The 15,916-nt window shown below is 39.8% G+C and overlaps 1 protein-coding gene across 1 annotated transcript in view; it reads left to right on the forward strand.

The window, feature by feature from the left end:
* Nucleotides 1–13,588, forward strand: part of LIN7A (lin-7 homolog A, crumbs cell polarity complex component) — a 45,815-nt gene extending 32,227 nt beyond the window's left edge. The window contains exons 3-6 of the mRNA XM_061637803.1: nucleotides 4,712–4,783; nucleotides 8,131–8,340; nucleotides 10,634–10,846; nucleotides 12,796–13,588. Coding sequence (XP_061493787.1) covers nucleotides 4,712–4,783; nucleotides 8,131–8,340; nucleotides 10,634–10,846 — 495 coding nt within the window. The 3' untranslated portion in view covers nucleotides 12,796–13,588. The remainder of the gene's footprint in view (nucleotides 1–4,711; nucleotides 4,784–8,130; nucleotides 8,341–10,633; nucleotides 10,847–12,795) is intronic.
* Nucleotides 13,589–15,916: the final 2,328 nt, after the last annotated feature.

Genomic DNA, 15,916 nt, shown 5'->3' on the forward strand with positions numbered 1-15,916 from the left:
TCATTACCCCATATAGATCAAAAACCCTGCCAACCAATTGCCCCAGGTCCTATCCACCTGATTCTTTTTAAATTTCTCATTACCACTTTCCTCTGAGAGGTACAAGACTAAGACAAAGAGTAAACATTTATATTCTATGTTGCTCAACCCCTGCCTTGGTCCACTCCTTGTTATACCATAGTTCTTTTAGTAATTGCTTAAATTCTGTACACATGGAGGCAGCTGAAATAACGAGGAGGACTGTAAGCTTTGTTTTCTATTTGCCATCACACAAAGTAGCATTTATTTATTTATTATCCATTTTTATCCTGCCCTCCTTTGAAGGAGCTCAATGCAGCATAAATGTTCCCCTTCCCTTTTTCTCCTCATAACAACTCTTGCAAGGTAGGTTAGGCTGAGAAACTGTGAAAGGGCTCAAAGTCCTAGGAGTTCAGTGTAAGTCAACCGTGATCCAAAACATCATTCTGTTCACTATTTAAACCACATTGGAGTGAATTTCCCAAAGATCCATTTGTCTCATCAAAAATCAGAGGGTTGAGCCCAACTAAGACTCATACTCAGAGCAGACCTATTGAAATCAGTTAATGTGACTAACTTGTCTACAGGTTTTAATGGGTATTCGCTGGATATGACTTGGTTGTACAACCTATAATCATTTTTTAAAAACTGGTAGCATTATTTTAAAGTTTTTTTTGATGACTCAGTTTCATCCATTTTCACGGACAGTCAAATGGACAAACCACACTAACTTGCATCCTCCATTCCACCTCCTTGAAATAAGAAAAAATATAGTAGGTGTTCACTTTTGTTGTGAGGGTATGTCTTATAGCCAATTATTCCTCACTTCTTGCATGCAGTTGTGAACTAATTGCAATACCAAGTTATGTTCTCCATGCCTTCAAAAAACAAAATAAAACACATGTTCACACAACTACGTTTTGTGTTGTTGGTTGTGCAACATTGCTGTTATACTGCACATGGAATAAAGTACCAAATGTACTTTACACAAGTACTACCCCCACAAGAATACATTTTTCAGATGTCTCCTGAGTACAATACTAACTGCTATTGTTCCAGTGTAAAAAGCAATGATGGCTTCCAGAGCAGATGCAGAAAGATATGCTCCTCTGCACTTGTACTGCAAACACAGTACCCACTTTGTATTTATTGCTACTGAGCAGCACAGCATAGTATCAGGCAGACTCTGAAATGCTTCAAAAATTAATTGGTGGCCTCTTAAATTATTTAAACGTCAGCATTTTTCACTTGGGGTGAACATTCAAGTGAAAGCAATTATAACTTGATTACTTATCACACCAATAAGTCATGGTACATTAAATTAGACCTGAGATTATTAAGGATGTCTTAATGATAGAGTATTTGATTAGAACCACAGGACTAAAATTTCAGATTCAATAAATATGTCAGTAGGTATCTCCAATACACTATGTATCCACACTACCACTTGTTTTAGTGTAGTTCAGCTCCATAAGATTATAGAAATTTAGAGATATCAAAACAGAATGATCCTCTGTTCTGATGTGCAAGCATAGAACAAGGAATAATGCTTTGGGTTGTCAGTAGTGTCATTACTGATATGTCAACTTCATGCCCACACTACATTGTAAACTTTTTTTAAAAAAAGAAAAGAAAATGGGTGTTCTTGGTTATTGTGCCAAGACAAAAAATAGAAAGGTCCACATGCTAAGACAGTATTTTTCTCATTCTTTTGGGAAAATATAGTGAATTTGTTAAAGCATCACAGAAGGCATTAGACATTTCTGTTTCATATTTAACAGCGTACACCTGTACTTTTAACCTAATATATAGAAGTGAAATCCAATGCATATACAAAGTGATTTTAACCATTGGTATGAAATGAGATGGCTAATGGTTCTTTCCACATTATCTAAAGAAGGGATGGGGAAAATCCAACTCCCATCAACCAGCATGGTCAGTGATTATGGGAGCTACAATCCAGCAACTAGTACATAGGGACAAAGAGAACTGTTACAATAGTTATTGTATAGAAATAGAAGAGGACAACAAAAAGCGAAGAACAAGAGCCCTATTCCAAAAGATTAGAGAAATGAAAGGAAAATTTAAACCAAGAGTAGGAGTGTTGAATGATCAACACGGGAACACACTGACTGACCGAGATGAAATAAAAGGAAGATGGAAACAATACACTGAGGAACTCTATAAAAGAGATGCCAGGATGACATTCATTCATGGAGGAAACGTATAATGAAGAACCAAAAATTTAAGAATGTGAGGTGAAAACTGCTCTTAAAATACTTGGAAGAAACAAATCACCAGGAACAGATGGCATACCAATAGAGTTGCTACATGCTACTGAGACTGAATCTATCCAAATTTTGACAAACATTTGTCAACAAATATGGAAAACTAAACTGGCCCACAGACTGGAAGCGTTCAATATATATCCCAATTTCCAAAGAAAGGGGATCCCAGGCAACGCAGTAATTATCAAACTATTGCCTTAATATCCATGCAAGTAAAGTAATGCTCAAGATTCTACAACAAAGGCTCTTACCATATATGGAACGAGAAATGCCAGATGTCCAAGCTGGATTTAGAAAAGGAAGAGGCACCAGAGATCATATCGCAAACATACATTGGATAATGGAATGGACCAAGGAATTTCAGAAGAAAATCACCCTGTGCTTTATAGATTACGGCAAAGCCTTTGACTGTGTAGATCCTGAAAAACTATGGAATGCTTTAAAAGAAATGGGGGTGCCACAGCATCTGATTGTCCTGATGCACAACCTATACTCTGGACAAGAAGCTACTGTAAGGACAGAATATGGAGAAACCGATTGGTTCCCAATAGGAAAGGGTGTGAGGCAGGGGTGTATTTTATCACCCTATTTGTTTAATCTGTACGCAGAACATATCATACGGAAAACAGGATTGGACCAAGATGAAGGAGGTGTGAAAGTTGGAGGGAGAAATATCAATAATTTAAGATATGCAGACGATACCATACTACTAACAGAAACCAGTAAGGATTTGAAATGAATACTAATGAAAGTGAAAGAGGAAAGCACAAAGCAGGACTACATCTGAATGTCAAAAAGACTAAAGTAATGACAACAGAAGATTTATGTAACTTTAAAGTTGACAATGAGGACATTGAACTTGTCAAGAATTATCAATACCTCGGCACAGTCATTAAACAAAATGGAGAGAATAGTCAAGAAATCAGAAGAAGGCTAGGACTGGGGAGGGCAGCTATGAGAGAACTACAAAAGGTCCTCAAATGCAAAGATGTATTACTGAACACTAAAGTCAGGATCATTCAGACCATGGTATTCCCGATTTCCAAGTATGGATGTGAAAGTTGGACAGTGAAAAAAGCGGATGAGAGAAAAATCAACTCATTTGAAATGTGGTGTTGGAGGAGAGCTTTGCGCATACCGTGGACTGCGAAAAAGACAAATACTTGGGTGTTAGAACCAATTAATCCAGAACTATCACTAGAAGCTAAAATAATGAAAGTGAGGTTATCATACTTTGGACACATAATGAGAAGACATGATTCACTAGAAAAGACAATAATGTTGGGGAAAACAGAAGGGAGTAGAAAAAAGAGGAAGGCCAAACAAGAGATGGATTGATTCCATAAAGGAATCCACAGACGTGAACTTACAAGATCTGAACAGGGTGGTTCATGACAGATGCCCTTGGAGGTCACTGATTCATAGGGTCGCCATAAGCCATAATCGACTTGTAGGCACATAACAACAACAATCCAGCAACAGATGGAGGGCCAATAGTTCTCCAACCCTGATCTAAAGGGCCATTTGTTGCTTTACAGAGCAACCTTATTCCCATTTACCTGGGAGTAAGTTCCATTGAACTGGATGGGACTTACTTCTGCACAGAGATGTACAAGATTCTACTGTAAATTAATAGTGCAGCTTATTTATTTATTTATTTTCTTACATTTAAATCCCATGGAATCCAAGGTGATATATATACAGTTCCCAAGTATTCACCCATCCAGGTACTGGACAGTAAAAAGGCTGTGTGTGAAAAAAGGAAAGTGGTGTTTGGAAGACAGTGCTTTGTTCTTTGCTCTTGTTGATGTCTTATTTCCAGAGTTAGCATTGCCAACATGTTCAGCTTCTTGACAAAAAGACAGGCAAAACCAGGAGAGGGATGTTTTGAATGGAAGTGTGACTGAATGGGAAAATGTTACTATGAAGCATTCCAGGCAGCTGCCCACTTTATGTGGCAGACGTATTTGCTTTGCACACACCAGTGTTACACTCATGTTTCTTACAAGATATATGTAAAGTGTGGATGAAGTACACCTGTTTACATGTATCTGGGGTCCCTAGCCCACTCAGGTGTTTCATGTATGGCAATCTGAGGAAGTATTACATTTTTCCCATGTATAAAATATTGCTGTTTGAGCACTTGTATCATGGCAGTATCCTCTGAGTGGACTTGAGGGGAGGCATGTGGATTGTGTATGCCAGCCAAGAGATAGATGTGCATTATTAAGTTTATAGTACAGAAAGGCTCTTGGAGGTAGTATTGTACTGTGAAATTAGAAGCTTTAAGGACAATAAAAACCGCTAGGGCAAGAAGAAGTAAATTCTGTTCAAAGTTTCTGACTTTGTAGAAACTCTGGATTATTTATTTTGCTTCTGTTTTTCTTCTGCTTCAATCACTTCAGGTATATCAATATATGCATGAAACCATAAATGTTAATGGCTGCCCAGAATTCCGTGCAAGAGCAACTGCAAAGGTAGGATACTTGCAGCTTTAAAATATGTACTCCTAAAGTGGCCTAGTAATTGACTGTGCGCGTGTATGTTTCAGGTATTCGTGTGTACACTGTAAGAAAATTTAGACATCAGTGGCAGCCCAGAGTCTAGAACCAGTGCTACTTTCCAGGTAACAACCATAATGGCAAATTCAACCTTTGTGCTGCTGCTTCTGTAGCTTAAGAAAAGAGAATGCTTTATAGAATTAACAGGCTTGCAAGGTGGGGGGCAGCTTCAAATCAAATTATTATTTCATTGTATAGAGCAATACACTGACCATTAGTGCTTCTTTAGCTAAGTTCTATAACAGTTTTTCTTCACAGTACATAGCAGGCCTACCTTCAGAACAGTAGAGACTTCAAGAGACTTCAACAGAAAACACCAGGAGCTTGTGTTTTCATCATTCCTGAAAAGTAGGGTCTTTGATGAAATTTCATGAAGATTCCTTACAAATCTGTGTATGCTTCCTGCATTTAAAAAATTGCTTCATTAAGTCACAACACTAAACCATGGTTTAACATGGTCTAGCTTCCTCCAGGCTTGACCCCTCCTTGTCCCCCTCTGGTGCAACAGCAAGGAAGAGATTGGGAGCTTTTTCTTCCACATTAGATAAAACAAAATTTAGCATCCAAATCCTGAACTGTGGTTAATCCTAACTATGGTTATTATAAATAAGTCAACTTCATAAACTATGGGTTGAAGTTAGCTTGTTTCCACTAACCATTGTTAATATTACCCACAGTTTGTGCAGCACTTGATCAAAAACAGAAGTGAAAGCTTCAGAACTCCTCAGGAATTCTGTGTGGGAAAGGAAGGGCAAGGGCAAGCCCAGTGGAAGGCTAGACTCATTCTTGCAATACTAAACTGTTGTTTAGCATTATGTCCAAACCATCCCATTGCTTTTGTAGCTAAATCTGAAATGTGCTTTTGTGTTTGAATTGTACAGGAATAAATGTTTGCAATAAAATATATTTCCTCATGGAAAAATTTCTTCCTATGCTGTTGATAAAACTTGAATGATTTTTTCTCTCTATTAGTGAGGCAAGGGAAAGAAAACTAAGAAAATTGTAGAACTTCTACAAAGCATATATGCACAACTTAAAAGCATTGTTTGCAAATCAGAGCAATAAATGCTGATCTTGCTTCCACACTTCCAATATAAGAATCTTGTTGATTTGAAATGGAGGTAAGCCAAGGTTTGATGAAGGGAAAACGTTGTTTTAAATATATTATTAAAGACATTAAAATAGTGTGCCATTAAATTATTAAGAGTTTTTAAAGAAAAACATTCTGAGCCATGCAATACTTCTAACGTTAATTAAGCTAAATGTAGATTTAAGTATAATTCCTCCATTTTGTTATCAACTAGAACACTGCCTTTATCCTAGAGTGGTTTGAGCTTGACCCTAGGTGAGCATTGCAGTTATTAAGCTTCTTAACTACTGATCCAAGAAAGGTGTGTTGTAGATTATATTTGCTGTGGATGAATAAGTATAGTTAAAGGTGAAAAACTCTCCAGAAGGTTTGCCATTCTCATTTCTTATTCATATAGAACAGCAGGATTGTAGAAAAATGTTTCAATATCACAATATTTCCTGGTTATTTCTGGGCTGTCTGCATTGCATTTTTCTTGTGCATTTATGTCTGGCATTTAATGTGTGCATGATTACAATTTTTGCGTGATAACAAATGTTGTTTATGCAACTAAGAAATCATAGAATAGTAGAGTTGGAAGGGGCCTATAAGGCCATCAAGTCCAGCCCCCTGCTCAGTGCAGGAATCGTACCCTGCTCAATGCAGGAATCGTACTCATGTTACCTAGTTCCATCCATTAAACATCCCTAATAGAACAATCTCTGATGGAATGTTTACTGCCCTCTCACTATCAGAACTTTAAGAATTGTGTGCATTTATTTCAGTAGGACAGTTCAGTATGTGCTAGAGGCTGCAATCCTATACTGGGACTAAATCCTACTGAGCTCAGTAGGACTTCCTTCTGAGTAGACAAATACAGGATTATGGTGTACATCTCTGCTACTGAAATTAATGGAACTATATTCCGCCTGAGAATCAGTGTGGTGTAGAGGTCGGACTATGACCTGGGAGACCAGGGTTCGAATCCCCACACAGCCATGAAGCTCACTAGGTGACCTTGGGCCAGTCACTGCCTCTCAGCCTCAGACGAAGGCAATGATAAAGCATCTCTGAATATCGCTTACCGTGAAAACCCTATTCATAGGGTCGCCATAAGTCGGGATCGACTTGAAGGCAGTCCATTTTCCATATTCCGCCTAGATTCTGCCCTATATTTTAATATGTCAAAGTATCATGCAAAACACTTTGAAAGACAGTTGCTAGTAGGAAAACATCTGTTTTTATAATGCAAACTTACTGGTTTATGTTTAATGTTAAGGTATATTTCTATTTTTTTAAGCAATGCATTCCTGGTCTCCTGCTGTTCTTATTTCAGCTACTATCAGAATTTTAGGCATCTTAAAATTGTATGAGACAGTTATTAAACTAAACTGCCTTAACTGAAATATTTTACTTCAGCTCCTTACTACCACTAGAATCCAGTGGCTCCACTGCACATGTAAACACTCTGGCATGCAGATCTCACTCCACTGCTGAGGGATGTTGCATACATGCCCCTGCTAGCATGTATGTATTTTGTGTGTGCACAAAAGCCCTGCAATGCTTTGGATTGTGAATCAGTTTTTTATAAACTGTTTTTAAAACTTTTTTTCAATGTTTCTTTGAAAATATAATGTAAATCTATTTAAGAAAAAAAAACCTTTTTTGTAGTCTGGCAGCATTTACATTTTTCTTTTATTCACAGTAGTCTTACTGAGTTTGCATTATAAATATTCAGGTTTACTACTGAAGTCACATTCTAGAGAACGCAGAAGACAACTCCACTGTGAAAGCTGTTTACAGATTTAGAAACTCTAATGAACTCAATGTGTTCCACCTCCCAGAAAAGCTTCCCCATGTATTTCACAGAGGTGATCTTCATATTTTCCTTTGTGTGTATGGATTGCATCAGTGGGAATGGGGATCCCCACATGTGCTGGAGCTTCATGTGAACGTTTGAGCACATATGAAACTCCAGTCTCAGGATTCATGCACGGTAGTCCTAATAGCAACTTAGCTAGCACATAATTGTGCTTGAGGGCCATGGACACCTCTTTGCTTTCTATTCAAAAGGAGGATGAAGTATTTGTTTGAAAAATTAAGAACTGCTTTGTGCAACTTAATATTAAACCAAATCAGCATCAGTGCTTGTAATTGTGCTCACTATATGCTGAAGAGCTGCACTTTCTTCCAGGCAACAGTTGCTGCTTTTGCAGCAAGTGAAGGCCATTCTCACCCTCGAGTGGTAGAACTGCCAAAGACTGATGAAGGCCTTGGCTTTAATGTAATGGGAGGAAAGGAACAAAATTCTCCTATTTATATTTCTCGCATAATTCCTGGAGGAGTAGCTGAGAGACATGGAGGACTCAAACGGGGAGACCAGCTGCTTTCTGTTAATGGAGTGGTATGTGAACACATTATGTTTATGTTTATTTTTATAAACTGCTTTTTCAAGAAGTTTCATATCCCATACTGGAAGTACTGGGAATGCTATGGGTTGCATCCAAACTTTACCTTCTGTTGATGAAAAGGTTTTTAATCCATTCCTTGTTGACTTTTGTCAATTCCCTCTCCCCACTGCGGCCACCAGTGCCACTTCCGATACTGTTCCATGAGCAGAACTCTGAGGTTGCTCCCACTGGTGGCAGCAAAATCTGGATCCAAATCATTATATATACTTCCTGAGTCCTAGTTGGTCCAAATGCAAATTACAAACCAGTTTTCAAAAAATAACAAAGCTTGTAAGTCAATTATTAATATTAAAAAGAGCCAATATTTAAAAAATAAACAGCTAGTCATAATATCACATTTCAGATACACCAATTGAGAAATGGATGTCCTGTGTAGCCATATCTTGAGATATATTTTATTTATTTGGGGGGGGGGGAGATTGTAAGTTCCTCTGATTTGAGAACTGAAGCTCTTTTGGTAGTAGCACATGAACCAGGCAGCAAAAGAATAAATGGAAACAAATCTTAACACTACAAAAAATAATAACCAGGAGAGAACATTTCATTTTCCCAAAGCATTCTGCACTGCTCTGAATGTCACCATTCTTAAACAAGAAATTCAGAAGGAGACTCCAACATGAAATTGCTGAAGTAGCATGTATCAATATTTGATTCTATTTGTTTAGGACTCAGGTGAAACCATGGTTTGTGGGGGTTTCGCCCAGTATAGAAGTTAAATTAGCATAGCAAAGCTAGGAAGACTAATCTCCTTTGTGCATTGTATGCATGAAGAGAGCTCCACACATAGAGAGAGCAGCACTGCTGCCCCATCCCCAATGTCACATTCCTCCCAACCCAACCCCCCAATGTCCAAGCATTGAGCATCGATGTCTGAGTAGGAAAGTCTATGCACATAAATTGTGTATTTGAAACACAATTATTCATGGTTCCTGACCACATGGAATACCTACCTCCATAGAGCTGTACATGCATTGGTTTTCATGCTCAGTGCATGGGAGGTGGGCAGGAAGGCACGCAACTTTGAGATGGAGCCAGCACCATGGCCCCAATTCCCTTTCCATACCTAATATGTATATCATGTGAACAGGAGTTGTGTTTTCACCAGTTTCTGCTGTTGTGATTGGTCGCTGAGCTACTAGCCATGATGGCTATGCTCTGCCAGCAGAGTCAGTGGCATATGTTTCTGAAAACCACTTACAGGAAGCCACAGGAAGCTCTTGCAAACAGTTTCTGCTTGCAGGCTTCCCATGGGCATCTGGTTGGCCAGTGTGAGAACAGGATGCTGGACTAGATGAGCCACTGGCCTGATCCAGCAGGCTGTATGTACTTTTTTTATTTGAGCTTTGCATAGAAATATATCAGGCTGTACTTTTTGCATTTCATGCCCCCTTATCTCCAGTTTACAACTTATTCTCTATATACCTTTGTGTGTATGCGTGTCTATGCACATGCCTATTTGCTTTTCTCTTTCCCTTGGCCCAAGCTGCATCACTTCCCAGAGAGAGAGGGCAAGGCACATAGAGACAACTGCTCCTTTTCTTCATTCCTCTTAGTGCTTGCTCATTCACTTGGAGAGGTCAGGTGACCAGGTAGCAATGGTCAGGTGGAGCAGCAACAGGCTACAAGAACCCAGGGATTGGCATCTTGTTCTCTAGTGGGACATGGATCATGGCACGTGCCTGATGATGCCAACCGATGATGCCAGCCTGAGCTGCACATGTATAGAGCCCTTTCCCCACTCATTCCAAATGCACAGATGCTAAGACATGTGGCAAGTGGGCACATCAGTGTGAAAGGGGCATGCCCAGCTGGCACTTTCCCAACAGGCCTTGAGGGAGAATTCATTTGAACATTCCTTTTCATGGAAGCAAGTCCCATTGAAAACAGTGGAAGTTGTCGGCAAATAAATGTATTAACTGTTCATGTGCACAGCTGCATTTACACAGTGTATATTATTTGCTAGCGGCAATACTCTTGGATCTTGGTGTTGCCTGTCTGCTTCTTCAGTGGTGCTGCATCACAATAGGACATGTCCCTTCATATTATTAAGCTTCAGGAATAGTGTTTCCTGCCCTGATACTGGGCTCTGCTATCTTGCCTTCTCACTCTCTTGCCTTTTCACTCTCCCTTGGACACCCTCCGTTGGTGCAGGTACTGCTTCCAAACCCAAAGGGGTCAGAGGCATCTCTTGCCATTTGTGATGTTAACTATTCTTTTCATAATCAGAGTGTGGAAGGAGAACACCATGAAAAAGCTGTGGAGCTTCTGAAAGCTGCTAAGGACTGTGTCAAGCTGGTGGTACGCTATACTCCCAAAGTGTTGGATGAGATGGAGGCTCGCTTTGAGAAGCTGAGGACAGCACGACGCAGGCAGCAGCAGCAGTTGCTGATTCAGCAGCAACAGCAGCAGCAAAATTCACAACAAAACCATATGTCATAGGTGAGAGAATCCATTGGTCTGGCTTTTAGCCTGCTATCAGAAAAGGCTTGGCATGCCATGAGTATTTGTTACATGTAAGGCTTGCTTTGCATGTTACGGAAAGTGGCATAGTTGCTGTCACCTCATGGAAGCCTCTAGGTCTGTGGTTCCCAACCTTCATGAGAACAGGAGCCCCTTTATAAGCTCACAAAATTGTGTGACACACACCCCCGATTGTAATTTTAGCCTCTGTTAATTGGTTACTGGCAGCAACCTCCACATTGGGAAGCCAAGTAAGCAACAGCACCCTGCCCTGCTGACCGCTTCTTGCTACCAATACAACTCTAATACAGTAGGAATAGAGTTTACTAGAATAAACACAAAAGGAAGAAGGGAGACTGGAAGGAAGAGGCAAACAATCAATTTCCGAGTCCAGCTTTGTTCATTTCAAAAACAATCAAGTGAAGTTAGCTGGTTCTCAGTCATAAGCATGATTTGGTGTTGTCTCTGCCTAATGGCACTATAATATTTTTCTTTTCAGCCAATCTTCCATAGGACACTGCCTTATACCAAGTCAGACCATTGGTACTTCTGGCTTAGTATTGTCCACACTGACTGGAAGTGGCACTCCAGCATTTCAGGCAGGATTCTATCCCTGCTCTGGAGAGACTGAGGACTGAATCTGGGACCGTCTGCATACAAAACAAAGCAGATGCTCTATAGCAGAGCTATGATCCATCCCATTTTTTTTCATGGAATATTAGAAGTTAACGGAAATCATACTACTTCTTGTTTATGACTGTTCATATGATCCATATCCTGCTTCTCATTTTGCAGGCCCAACTTCAGTAATCCAGAATTTGCTTTGACATGCCATACCCTGAGATCCTCTTGATTGGTATTAGAGTAGCAGGTGATTATTTCATAATTTAGAGTTTATGTAGCAGTCTCAAATAAAAGCTCGAGTTCAAAATTCAGGAATACAGACTCAGTCATTTAGAATTAACAGAGCAATCCTAACCTGATGATCTGTGCTGCTAGCAGAAGTTAGGATATGGCAGCAGTGTCTGATCACTGACTTCTGCAGGAGATAAGGGAGCTCACTATTCCTGCTGAAAGCACTGGGGCTGAGAAGCTACCATCAGCAGTGTTCTCACCAATGATAGCAAGTGTATGTCCCCAATATGGGCAGTGCGGAGCAGAACTAGCTGTGGAACCAAAGCTGTTCCATCACCCTAACGGGCCCAGTCTGCGCCCCTCAGCTGCACCCGGAATAGGAGTGCTCCGTAAGACACCCTGTTATCAATACAGTTTCTTTTGTTATCAGACAGTGGTTTGGCTCCATGGCAGCTTAAGCACCAACACAGAAAGATATAGTAGGCCCATCCAGCATTATTACACTTGCCATGAAAAGCTCCTTAACATTCAAATCAGTAATGGACGGTATGGTGGGGTACCACCATGCATCTGAACTCTGGTTGGTCATGTTGCTGCTGCTTACTGGGAGAGAGAGGGGCAACATTGGCAAGTCAGATGCACCAGCAGAGCCAATCCAGTGCTCTCACTGGTCCATTTGCATTCTGCTGACCTTACCATCACTTCCACACCTCCCCCTCTACCTTCAGGAAGCAGCAGCAATGCAACCAACTGGAGCCACCCCACCACTTCGTTACTACTGATTCAAATACATAGCAAAAAGAGCAAACTGCATTTAACATTCAACTGCTGGACCAACTGAATGGCCCTTAAGATACCAAGCTGCTAGGGAAGCTATTAATGGTCTCACTTTATTGAAGCTGGGGCTATTAATGGCCCCAGGCTATTTAATGCTGGCAAAATACTAGTGTAGTGACTCCCTAGCAGCTGTAAGATAAGACTGTAGATAAAAAAGGGTAGTGCAGAAATCAACAGAAGGGAGTCATGTTGGTTAATTCCTTAAGGTTTCTGTTGTTGTTGTCGTTCAATTGTAGATTGTTCTCAAGGAAGAAATTCTAAATCAAGAATTCAGCAATTTAGCAGCAAAGCTGTGTTTCGTATGTCAACATGCAGTAAAAGAGCAGCAGCAATGACAATACACCTGCAGTCACCAGCAAACTCTGAAAGATTGCCAGACGTGTTTGGCAAGCCAACATAATAAATCCTTCCAGTGAGGTTTTTCAGTCTACTGAAGTCCTAAGATGAAAGGTTTCTTAGACTCTACTCCTGTTGTATGGTAAGGTTTTTAAAAAAGAAAAAGTTGTTTTTAAAAAACCAGAAAACGAACACTCTGTGAAATTGAGTGTTTTAATATCTTCTGAATGAATGAATGTGTGTGCAATCCAGTCCTGCTGTCTTTACAACACTTCAATGTGAATTTGTTAGATGGATGCAAGATGAACCACTGCTGAGAGTGAAGACTGTCCAGCATTCGTGGCCCAGATCTAGCTCAAGTCATGCTTTTAAAAGGTATTTATGTAGAATCAGAACGAGTTGATTCAGATTGTAGATGGGAAAGTGCTCTAGACTGCACACTGAAAGCAATGCAGTATGGATAGACACATTCACATTTAGATGCCATCCCTTTTATGTCCACGGTTCCTTATCCAGTAAGTGATACATGGGAGGGAGCCAGCTTTCATGTACAAAACTCCTTATCTGGATTGAGGACCGTGTTCAAGATGTAACAATATGAGGGAAAATTGCATCAGTTATAAAAGTCTTGCCACTTGTACATCTTGCATAACATCTTCACATCACAATCTTGTACAGCTGTTTTAATCTGAAATCCAATTTGTAATAGTTCTCTACTTTCTTCTTCCTGGAAGTTATTTTACAATATTTATACTAGGGCTGCAGTGTTGAATTGGTTAATCACTTGGATATAAATCTGAATATTTTTACTTGATGAAAAATATGCTCCTGGTTTACTTTTGTTTTGTTTTTGAATTGTTAATTATTTTTAATGCAGGTGCTTATAAATTCATAGGTTCCTTCTTAGAAGGGGTATTCCTCCTTCTCACCATGATAGGAAGGAGTGGCTCTTCTGAGATTGTAACTGCTGCACCACATACTTGAATCACCTATAAACAACAGAGGATCCTCCCCCTCAACTATAATTGTGAACCTATATGGAACTATGGAGCCTTATAGTGCAGTGCTATACATGTCTACTCAGGAGTAAGGCCCGGGTAAGCGGGCATAGGACTGTAACCATGTACCTGGGAGTAAGTCCCACTGAACACAATGGAGCTTACTTCCATGTAGACATGTATAGTGTTGCACTATGCGCCATATGCAAAATTTATGCAGATTTGATCAATTGATTAACCAACTAAACTTTCCTTAATTAATTGACAGCCCTAATTTATACAGAATTTTATTGGTAAATGCATTTTTACTCTTGGTGTATTCATATATTCTATTGAGCAGGTTTAATTCTGTCTTTTGTTAGTAGTAAGACTAGAGGACCCTTGAACTGTATTTTTAAATATAGATATTGCTAGTATATCTACTATATATAATTATCCAGAAATCTATAATGGAGTATACAGTATATTTATAAGATATATATGATATAATATAATAAATATATATATATTATACATCCACATCCACACACATATATTCGTCAAAATGTACGTGTTCCAGAAGTAGGATCTGTACTTACTGTATACAGTAGGGGCCCACTCATACAGTGGGTTAGGTTCCAGACCCCCGCCGAAAAGTGCCAAAAAGTGGAACACCGACAATAAAATGGCGCCCGATGCCCGAAGAATGCCGAAAAAGCGGAACAAGCACCGGATGAGTGGGGCCCTACTGTAATTGAAAACCGCTGCATTAGTGGAATGCCAAGAAGTGGAACGCCAAAAAGCGGGCCCCTACTGTATTGCAAATGTTTTGAGATAATGTTAATGAGACGAACCTGCATTTGGAAAAAATAGATATAACAGGGTATCAGTATTTTCTGTATTTTTTCAAATATATTCTTTATTTCATTTTTGTTGTTAGGTTTAATATTCCAAATCACTTAGTTGAGAGCTAGTCTAGAAAAGTGGCTAAGAGACTGAGCTACAAATCTCCAGTTTTTGCTATGAACTTACTAGGTGGCCTTAGGTAATCAGTCTCTCTCAGTCCCTTCATCTACAGTTTGGGGGATAATAATACTGATTTGCCTTACAGGGTTGTTGTAAGGATTACAACTAGATAGTTCATGTGAAGCACAATGAACACTTGAAAGTGTTATACTTTATCAGTATTATTATTAGACCATAGTGGGAGGCAGGCCTCCCCAAAGAGGCACAAATGATTGCTAAGATAATACTAGCTTTTTCTGAAACATTACAACATAAAACTGATTTACAAATGAAGTAGAATGAGGTCAATCCAGATTGGGACCCTGGCAAGAAGGGTAAGGGGCTTTAACCCTTTGCCACTGTCTGCATTCCCAATTTGAATTGGAACCCTGTGCCTGCTGTTTACATTGGAAGAAAAGTTTCCATTGGCACTAGATTAAAGTCCCCTGCAACCCCATGCCAGGGTTCCAGTCCATGTCTGCAACTTTTAAAAAGCCATTTCCAAAATTGCTAATTACATGAATGTCATCTGTTGTAGTTTGGCTCCCAGCTGGCCCTACTACTGGGCAGAGTGAGGTGGCTGCCTTAGGTAGCAGATATTGGGAAATTGTGACATACTCTTGAAGGACAGAACTGTTTGGCCATGTGGCTTGCCCTGCACCCTCTACGCTAGCCTGCTGCGATCAGGTGTGGTGGAAGATGCTGTCCCATCACCAGTACTGAAGTAAGATTCAACAACCAGTCCAATTGGCTTCTTTGTGCAATAGGGAGAGGGGATCACCTTGTTCTTCACATCAGATGACAAAATGTTTGGGGTCATTTCTGCCCCTCAAGCTGTAGGTGATACAACATATTTTTGAATGCCCCCCTGCAATTCCCTTCAAACAGACACCTAACAGAGCAGATTTTTTATTACACCGTGGAGGTTTTTTTTCTTCCAAGAAGTTTTAAGGAAAAAAAACCATGAAGCAGCAGTCAAAAATGAGATCGTCTATTTTTAGCCTGAAGCTATACAGTCCGATCTACCAGCTCAGGATTA

This window comes from Rhineura floridana, chromosome 8, assembly GCF_030035675.1.
Source record: "Rhineura floridana isolate rRhiFlo1 chromosome 8, rRhiFlo1.hap2, whole genome shotgun sequence".
Taxonomy (NCBI): domain Eukaryota; kingdom Metazoa; phylum Chordata; class Lepidosauria; order Squamata; family Rhineuridae; genus Rhineura; species Rhineura floridana.